The sequence below is a fragment of the Anas platyrhynchos genome, chromosome 11 (assembly GCF_047663525.1).
Source record: "Anas platyrhynchos isolate ZD024472 breed Pekin duck chromosome 11, IASCAAS_PekinDuck_T2T, whole genome shotgun sequence".
Lineage (NCBI taxonomy): Eukaryota > Metazoa > Chordata > Aves > Anseriformes > Anatidae > Anas > Anas platyrhynchos.
In genome coordinates this window covers 23,818,133-23,827,500 of record NC_092597.1, presented here as the reverse complement: position 1 = coordinate 23,827,500, position 9,368 = coordinate 23,818,133, and the positions used below count along the sequence as shown (strand labels likewise).

At 56.2% G+C, this 9,368-nt stretch overlaps 1 protein-coding gene across 3 annotated transcripts in view; it reads right to left on the bottom strand.

Moving 5' to 3' along the window:
• Positions 1 to 720: 720 nt before the first annotated feature.
• The window catches only part of CORO2B (coronin 2B), a 29,045-nt gene continuing 20,397 nt past the window's right edge, over positions 721 to 9,368 (bottom strand). For 2 of the 3 annotated variants that reach the window (XM_072043585.1, XM_072043584.1), the window contains 9 exons: positions 5,674 to 5,790; positions 4,755 to 4,904; positions 4,318 to 4,482; positions 4,007 to 4,123; positions 3,670 to 3,774; positions 3,470 to 3,566; positions 3,002 to 3,114; positions 2,292 to 2,654; positions 721 to 1,931 (listed from right to left, as the gene is read on the bottom strand). In XM_072043585.1, coding sequence (XP_071899686.1) covers positions 1,800 to 1,931; positions 2,292 to 2,654; positions 3,002 to 3,114; positions 3,470 to 3,566; positions 3,670 to 3,774; positions 4,007 to 4,123; positions 4,318 to 4,482; positions 4,755 to 4,904; positions 5,674 to 5,790 — 1,359 coding nt within the window. In that variant the 3' untranslated portion in view covers positions 721 to 1,799. The remainder of the gene's footprint in view (positions 1,932 to 2,291; positions 2,655 to 3,001; positions 3,115 to 3,469; positions 3,567 to 3,669; positions 3,775 to 4,006; positions 4,124 to 4,317; positions 4,483 to 4,754; positions 4,905 to 5,673; positions 5,791 to 9,368) is intronic. The other variant, XM_038184853.2, reaches the window with a different exon arrangement.

Genomic DNA, 9,368 nt, shown 5'->3' with positions numbered 1-9,368 from the left:
TTTGGGGAAATCAGGCCCAGCACACCGCCTCTGAATAAGGCCGCGGCCATAAATAACCCCAAGCAGGACCAGGACGTGTGGCTGAGCTCCGGGAGCAGGAGGGGCTTTGGGCAGTAACGAAGCAGCCGAGACGCTAATAATCCTCAAATGGAGTTAATTTCCTAGGGACGCGCCTCCTTCTAAATATGAGGAGTGACAAAAGCAGGAAATTTAATTCCTGTCACCAAATTATAACACATTTCTCAACACCAGGAAAAAATAAATAAAAAAATAAATTAAATTAAATTAAAATTAAATTAAAACGAATAAAATAAAATAAAATAAAAATTAAATGTAATAAAATAAAGCTTAAAACTCTCTTTTCAATCAAACATTTTTACCACTGAGACGTCTGGGGTTGGTACAAGGCCAGGGGAAGGGGTACATGGGGAAGCACGGCCCCGGTGGTGCAGCATCCCTGCGCTGCCCTCTTGCTCGCACGTGCCGGCTGCACATCTTGCACCAAGGAGCCCAGGGGAGCCAGGCAATCTGGGACCACTGTTTGGGGCATTCTACTTGCAAATCTGGGGCTGGTCCCAAAAACACTGCCCCAGCCGGGGGAGAGCTGCGGTGCCGGTAAAGAGCAGCCTCACGCAGACCCAAAAATGCCCTTTGGGGCCCTCCAGGGCGCCCAAAGCTTTTGGTGGTTTAAAATTTGAAGAAAGAAAAGACAAGCGAGGGTTTGGTATCTTGAAAACCTTTTATTTTGTCACTATTCCGTAGTAGCATAAATAATAGGCAATGACAGCACATGTAACGGAGAGACGGGGAAGCGTCGGGTACGGGGCACAAGGGGACGAACAGGGAGGAGAAACCATCACACAGTGCTGGGCAGCTCAGCCACTGGACTCAGTGAAAAGAGAGAGAAAAACGAGCAGAATTTGGTTCTTTCCCTGTGCTAGAGGCCTGGTTCACAACCACGGTGACTGTACACGTGTGCTGCGCCCATCGAGCCCCTCCCCGGGGCACTGGCACGAGTCCCGTCTTGGGGGAAAGGAGGAGGTGAAGTCCCGCTTTGCAGAGGGCTAAGGAGCAAAAAATCCCTCTCTGTCTAGGAAACCCAGCCTCTGTTTTCTTTTTTTATTATTATTTTCTCTCCTTTTTTTTACTTTTCTTTTTTTTTAATTTTTTTTTTATCTTTTTTTTTTCTTGTATCTTTTTTTTATTATTATTATCTTTTTTTTTAATCTTTTTTTTTCTTTTATCTTTTTTTCTTTTCTCCTTTATTTTTTTTAAATCTTTTTTTTTTCCTTTCTCCTTTTTTTTTATTTCCTTTTTTTTTAAAGTTTTACAGGCTCCAGAGGCGAGGTCCGCGTGCAGCCGGGCGGGTGCGCAGCCGAGAGCTATGGACACAACCCTGCCCACCCCACACCACCCCCACAGACCCCATCCCAGCCCTACAGCAACGGGCATCGCTGTCACACCTTGCATAGGAGAAAATCAACGGCGAGGCACCGGGGGCGCTTTCCTAGGGTCCCTCGTGCTCAGCCCAGCCCCGACGAAGCCGACGCTGCTCGCCTACCGACTCCGAGAAGCGAGGGGGTGCAAGCACTGCCCGGCTTCCCTTCATGCAGTGGCCACTCAGAGCGTGGAGGCCGTTTTTTAGCGCTAGACGAGGCTACGAGGACGTTTTTTCCAGTTAGCATCTGGGCTCTTGGCAGGTCGCTCGGCTTCTGGCTCATATTCTGTGTAAGTGGAGACGATAAAATTAAAGAGCGAGTATAAACGAAGAAAGTTTATTTATAAAACGTCCCTGGAAGTTAATTATTCTTCGGGCTGTTGCGTAAGTTTTTCAGTTCCAGCTGTAGCTGGCGGATGCGGATGTCTTTCTGCGAGAGCTCGTCCTTCAGCCGCCGGATCTCGTCCTGCTGCCGGAAGAACATCCGAAGGAGCTGGAAGGAGAAAGGGGCAGGAGCTGGAGGGACGGAGCCGGCTCCGTGCCCCCGCGGCGTATCTGAGGTGCCGCGGAGGAATTTTCCCCTCCCAGCTCGGTGAGAGCCAGCACAGGAGGTTTGCAGGCACGAGAAGAGCGGAGCCCTGCGGGGATGCGCCCAGCCGTGCGCCCCCAGCTCCTCCCCGTGTTTTTTCCAGGGGAGGATTTCGGGAAAAGCTTTCAGGAGCGTAACGCCGCTCTGCCAGGCACCGTGCTGCAACGGGGGTAAAATGCTCAAAATGGGGGTAAAAATGGGGGAAACCCCAAACCCAACCATCCCTGTGGCTGGGCTGGATGGGGCCGCGCGGCACTGCCCTACCTCGTTCTCGGTGCGGGGCGGCACGTTCTCCAGCAGGTCGATGCCGTTCACCACAACGCCCTTCTTCTCCCTCACCGGCGCCTTAAAGACGATTTTGGATGTCCTCTTGTAGCCCTCCTTCAGCGACATCAGGATGGGATCTGGGGGGCAGAGCGGGGGTGAGCAGGGGCTGCTTTTGGGGCTTTCCCCCAAACCAGGATGATCACCCACGACCCCGGCGCATCCCCACGCAGAGACCCCCACGGACACCCCCGGCACCTTTAGGGTTTTACCTCTGTTCACCCCGCTCAGCCACTCGTCCGGTGTCAGGGCCGGCTCCGTGCCCGGGGTCATGGGGTAGATGTCCTCCTGGTACGTCTCCGACTACAGACACGGGGAAATAAAAGCAGCAGCCTCCATAAAGCTGCTCCCAAACCCATCCAAAGCACTGTGAGCAGCGGCTCCCTCCCTCAGCATGCAGGCACGCAGCCGCACAGCCTGGTTACAAATAATATCAGGTGTTTACCCCATTAATTCAAATCAGAAATAAAGCCTCCGAGTGATGCCCGTTTAGCTCACACTTTGCAAGAAAATGATACGAGGGCTTCACGGGGCCATACGGGACCTTCAAGGCCTTGGGGAGAAGCTGCACCAATTTTGGGCACCCAGGGGTGCTGCTCAGCCCCAGCCGTGTCCTCACACCCCTCCCCGCACGCTCCCCGGGGACTCACCCTCCTTGGCACGATCATGGAGATGGGCTCGATGAGCCCCTTGAGGGTGACGAGCTTGTAGAAGCGGAAGACCTCGCAGGCCGACACGTCCAGCCCGTGCTTTGGCATCACCCCTGTGGACGAGGCGTGGAAGATGACCCCCCCTGGGCAAAACCCCCCAAGTGCTGCAAACGCTGGGACCCGGCCAGCTCCACGGCGTGCAGGACCCCAAAAGTCACGGTTCTTCATCAAAAGACCCAAACCCCTCACCAAAGACACCCTAAAGGGCTTGGGGTGCAGGCAGGGCCACACCGGGGGCATTTGGAGGGGGAAATGGGAAAGGGACGAGCACCAAAAGGAAGGAAAAATCCCAGGAATCAGCAGCTGAGGTCACAATTACCTACACCGTTTAATTAGGCACTTTCTACCAAGCCACTTTTGGCACGTTTGGGTTCGGCAGCGGGGGGCGAGCGGCGCGGCAATCCTTACCCAGTCCTTTCTGCGGGGCTGGGGAGCGAAACTCCATGAGATAGCTCAGGTAGGGCTTCTCCGAGCCGATCTCGTAGTACCGAATGTTGCCGTCACCCTGGAGCGAGCGCGGGAGGAGGGCAGGGTTAGGGGTTGGTTGGGGACGGGGCCGGACGAAGACCCCGATAGCAGCCCCCGGACCCTGGCCTCGCCGGGCGCACCTTGCCAGCCAGGTACAGCATGTGGGTGTCCGCGTCGTAGAAGGGGAAGAGCAGCCCCGAGAGCCCGTCGATCTCCTCCTCGATGAGGGGCATGGCCAGATCCTCCTGAGCAAGGGGAAAATCCCAATTAACAGCCTGGCAATGAAGGTGTCCGGGGACAAACCCACTGCCTTGCCCCTCGGCACCATGGCAGGAGATGTCCCGGTCCCCAGCTTGGGGGTCTCCAGCGAGGCTTTGTCATGGATGGGGACTCCCAGCCCCCCAGTATGGGATTTTTGGGGTTTAAACACCCCAAAGGGCTGGAGGATGCGGGGCTGGGATGGGGCCTGGCACCAACCTGGTCCCACAGGGCGATCTGCCGCGTGTTCCAGCGTGAGACCCCGGTGGTGAGCAGCCGCTTCGTGCTGCCCAGGAACACCACGCGGTTGACGCGGTGGTTCTTGCAGCTGGCTTCCTGCAGGACAGGGCAGGACAGGGGTCAGACATCCCCAAGAAACCACCATTTTCCCCTAAACAACCCATTTTCTCCCCCTTGATTTCCATCACATCCCACCACGTGGCGCTGCGAGCACCCCGTGGATGTCACCGTGTCTCGGTGGGGTTCCTCCCCGTGCCCCCATCCCCAAACCCTCCCCAGGGACCCCGCACCTGCAGCACCCTGCCGGAGCGCGGCTCCACCACCCGCAGCTTCTTGTCCTTGCAGGTGGTGGCCAGCAGGCTGCCGTCCGTGTTGAAGGACATGCAGAGGATGACGTCCGTGTGGCAGTCGATCATCTTGACGGGCTCCCCGATGTCCAGGTTCCAGATGAGGACCTGCACAGGGGGGACAAGGCTGCATTTTGGCCATCCCAAGATCTATTTCGGAGCTGAAACCACTCGCTCAGCCCCTCCAGAGCTCCTCGCTCACCCTTCTGGGGCTGCTGCTTGTGCCAAACCCACCCAGCCCCAGCCAGCGGGCACCAAGCACCGTGCGCACGGGCACTTGGGCACCACCAAGGGGGGATTTTGGACACCGGGGTCCAGCTCCAGCTGCTCACAGGTGCTTCCCACTGGTGCCACGGCATCCGACATGGTCTGGGGCTCACCTTATAGTCGTAGCCCGCGCTGAAGAGGATGTTGTTGGTGGTGGGGTGCCACTCCACCAGGCCGACGCGCCGGCTGTGCCCGTACAGCTCCAGGACGGCCTCTGTCATGTTCCTCTTCAGGCCGCCCTCGGGGATCTCCCATATCCGCACCTGCAGGACGGGGTGCGTCTATGGGGGGCTTTGGAGACCCCCCCGCGGTCCCCGTCCCCCACCCGGAGGCACATCAGAGGTTTTCAAACAGGGAAACACCGGCTGGTTACAAACTGGGTGTCAGGGAAGGGATAAAACCGGGTGCATTTTGCCCCAAAATACCCCTTTCTGCAGGGAGACGTGTGCCGCAAAAATGGCACCGCGCTGCAGCCCCCAGCATTTCAGCAGCACCACAGAGGGAACCGGGGGCTGGAGGCTCCGCCATGCTGCTAATTGTCCCCTGGTAATTAATTAACGAGCCTTGTCCCCATGGGGGAGCCGTTACCAAGCAGGGACCTCGAGGTATTTGTGGACGGGGGGTTGACAGCGTGCCCATCGCAGCACCCCAGGCGTGGGGTGGCATCAGGAGCGGGGAGCCCATGGGGACCGTCCCCTGCAGCACATCCCAGCAGGGGACAGCCCCAGGGACAATTAATTTGATTTCCCAGGTTAATGACGCAGCGGCGGTGGCTCAGGAGGCCTTGCCAGCACCTCCTCTTCCCCCACAGCTCTGCGTAGATGTAATCAAAGGTGGGAGAAAGCTCTCCGTGATTCACGGCCACGCTCTGATTTTTTTTCCCCCACTCAAAATTTTCCTCGACAGGCTTTGGGCTAAGAAAAAACCCTGATACACTGAGCTGGAGGGGACACCTGAGAGGTTTTTGCCTGGTTTTTGCCCATTTCTCTGTGCCCAGGACGCGCGGAGCCAGCCCCAGGTGTCCCCGCTCACCGAGGTGTCCTCGGAGCAGGACGCGATGATGTTCTCGATGAAGGGGTTCCACTTGATGTCCAGCACATTGCCCTGGTGGCCGCACACTTTGGGGTAGTTTGGCTCAATCCGGCCTGTCTGTAATTCAAAATAAAACGTGTGTAATTTAGCGATAAAGGTGATCTTTTCAGGCTGGAGCTGTTCATCCAAGGAGGGATTTTCCCTCGGCGTGGCTCAACTGAACCCTGCAGGAGAAGAGGTTTTTGCAAACAAGGCAGCTCCACGTGAGCCCCCAGGCATCTGCAGGGGGAGACAGCACTGAGCGGGGATTTTAGGAAGAAATCTCTGTATGACCACCCAAAAAGACAGGAAAAAAGGGCTGGAAGAGACTCGAGAGGCACCAAACCCATCCCTGGGAGCACCAGCCATTAGGTGAATTAGGAATTATTGGGTACTTTCCTCCTGAACGTCACAGGCAATGTTGAATCAGGCTCCACTTAACAAATCCCCCGTGACTTTGGGACCACAAAAAAACCCTTGCTTAACGATGCCAATAACGCACCAGCTACCTCAGGCCGTTTGAGGTGATCCTTTCACATGGATGGAAACCCTGGCAAGGCTTTTAGGATGGTCCAGCCTCACCGGCTGGCCAAGGGCAGCAGCAGCAGACAAGGGCACCCGGCACAGCCCGACGCTCAGCATCCTGCTGTACCAGCACAAAAGCTCCTCCTGATGCAGCCAGGACCCCACAACCCCCCCCCAGTTTCCTTCCCCTGGTCCTTTCTGCATCCCTGGGTACCCACCAGGAGGGGGTGGCAAGCTTCGGAGCGTGCAAACTAGGTCAGCGCGACACAGCCGCTGAATATTTCATAGCCCTTCCAGCTCTGACCTTTCGGAGTATCGAGCTCCTGGCTTCATTTAACACAAGCAAAGCAGTGTGGGGAGGACACTGAGCTGCACTTTATGTGTCCGCAGCCAAGGGCAATGGCCAGGAGCGCTCTGCGCAGCCGGATCGGGCCCAGCAGCTCGCCCTTGCACCATCGCTGCTGGGAGGATTTATCCGAATTAATTTGCTCCCAGGGAGACGCAGCTTGCTAATTGCACGGTGAAGCGGGGATGGTCGCGGATCCCGGAGCCTGCTTTCCATCAAGCAGTGATGCTGCTTTTGGACGGCTCGCCTGTAGCATGACAGTGCAGAAAACCATCACGCGAGGCACTGGGAAGCACAAGGAGAAATGGCCCGCGGCCAGCAGGCGCTTCCCCAAATGCCCCCAGAGCAAAACCCAGCCCCGCAGCTTCCCTTGGCACACCCAGAAACGAGCATTTCAGCTGGAAGTGCAAAGCGAACCAGGGAAGAAAAGCTTTGCACACAGAAATCCCTGCGCTCTGCACTTTTTGTGTAGGATCCACCCTGCGAAACGCCGGCAGCTCCAGGCGGCCGCACGCTCAGGGATGCGCACCAGGCTGCTGCTGCTGCTGTGCCTGGGGAAATCTCCCCCCCGGGGGCTGCTTGCCTCGTAAATTGGGGTTATTTGTACAGCGAGGAGCCAGTTCTTGCTCAGATTGATGGAACAGCTCTAAGTCATCCCTCGGACACGGCTCAGGTGTGAGATGAGAACCAGCCTGGCCTTACGGCACCGGGGATGTGGTTATGTGGGCAGCTCAATTATAGGGGAAAAGGGAAAAATCAGGTGCCTGCTTCTGTTCTCTTTGGTGTGAACATTCTCCATGCCCATGGCAGGATCATCGCACCACTGTCTCTGCCCTTTGGTGAGGTCCCTTCCCAATATCCATCAATGCCAGGCTGGGTTAGGGTGGCCCCGTGATGAGCACCTAAGGATGCACCCCATCCTCCTCCAGGTGCTGAAAGCATCATTTGGGCGTGCTCTGAGCACCTAAATGTTCATAATTCTGCTCTGAGCACCTAAATGTTCATAATTCTGCCTGTCTGCCACAACACGGCAGCGAGAACTGCTCCTCGCCTGGGGAGAGCTGCAGAGCCCTGGGGTCAGCCGCTCCCGTTATCGTGATCTTTGTGTTTTCCCATGGAAAATAAAAATAAAAATAATAAAAATAATAAAAACAATAATAATAATAATAACAACAATAATAATAATTTATAGTAAATATAATAAATAATAACAATATAATAATAGAACTCTGCACAGCCAGGGAGGAGCTGTGGAGAGCTCAGTCCTGCGCCCCCAGCCCTGGAGGTGGTGCGCTCAGGGCCTCATCCTGCACATGAGCATCACCTGCAGCAAAGCCCAGCATGTGCAAGCTGCGGGGATGCAGCCCAGGGTCCAGTGTGCCGGGTTGGGAAGGGAAACACCGAGGTGAACCCCAAAGGTGGAGAGGAACACGGCAGCCACCGCGCTGCATTAGTGCCGAGCTCGGCCGCCTGGTCGCAGCCAGCATCCCCCTCCCTCCTGCCACCTCCCGGGAATTAATGGGATGCCAGCACGGCTTTACGGGCTATTATATTAAGTATGACAGCAGCCATCACCTCCCCGAACAGCGCAGATTATCTGGCTTTCCCCCCCCTTTTCCCATTTGCATTAGCACATCACTACACCCTGTCTGGAGCAGGGATGCGCGCAGCAGCTGCCGAATTCCGGGAGGACAGACCTTTTAACTGCACGAGTTAATGGGCAATCACTGTAATTCTGGGCAACCAGCTGAGTAATTTTCTTTGCGAAGTAGATTTGATGTTTTTTGTCAAAATTCATTAGGCTTTCAGGAGGACAAAGCGGGGTTTGGTTACTAGTAGTAGTTTCTATCCAAGAAGCCAGGAGTTCTGATTAAATCAAGCCCGGGGCAGCAGTGGGCTTGTTCCCATGCCCAGGTTCACCTCCGAGAGGAGAAGGAGCCTCAGGCTGAGTGGAAGCAGTGAGAATAGTGGCAAAAAGGAAAGAAAAATTAAAAAAAAAAAAAAAAGCAGGGGTTCAGGTCACAGTTTCCCAGGCTGCCATTCCCGGAGGCACCTTGGCAGCAGCGCGGCGAGCTGCAGTGAATCCTAATCCTAAACCAAAACTGGGTCCCTGCCTCGGGCTGCCCGGAGCTCCGTGACCCAAATACCAGCTCCTGAGGGGGACAGAAAGGCTTTGCCCCCGGGCTCTGGAAGCATTTTCAGGGCAGGGGCTGGCAGGAGCGATGCCTCCTGCAACCGCAGCCGCCCAGAGCCTGCCCTCGCCCGGCCGCTGCAGCACTTTGGGCAGGAGGGATTGAGAAGGGCTTTGTGCTGTGCCTGCGGGGAGAAGGGGAAATAAAGGGCAGGGAATTGTGCAGGTGGCTTCATTCGGTCACCTTGCTGTGTGACGGGGGTGGCTCAGGTGTACCAGCAGCACGCCGAGCCCCAGCATGGGCAGACACACGGCCCCAGGGCACGGACCACCACCCCTGGGATGGGAAAAGCCTTTCTCCTCCTTCAGGCTTTCCTTGCAAGCCCTGTGAATTCTCCAGGCCCTGCTGGGAGTAATTCTGATGCCCGAGTCCATCCTGGTGTAGCCCCAGGGTCCCTTCCAGGTTCTCCTCCTCGCCTCCCCCCGCAGCTCCCCGACCCCCTGCCGGTTGTGCAGGGATCAGGGGAGGGCTGCCCGAGCTGCCCGGGATTTGCAGGGTTTCCTTGGAAATCCTTGAGTACACACAGGTCTCTAGTGGCCGAGATTATGAGTAAATACATTTGTGGCTGTCTCCTTTAAACGAGGTCTCACATC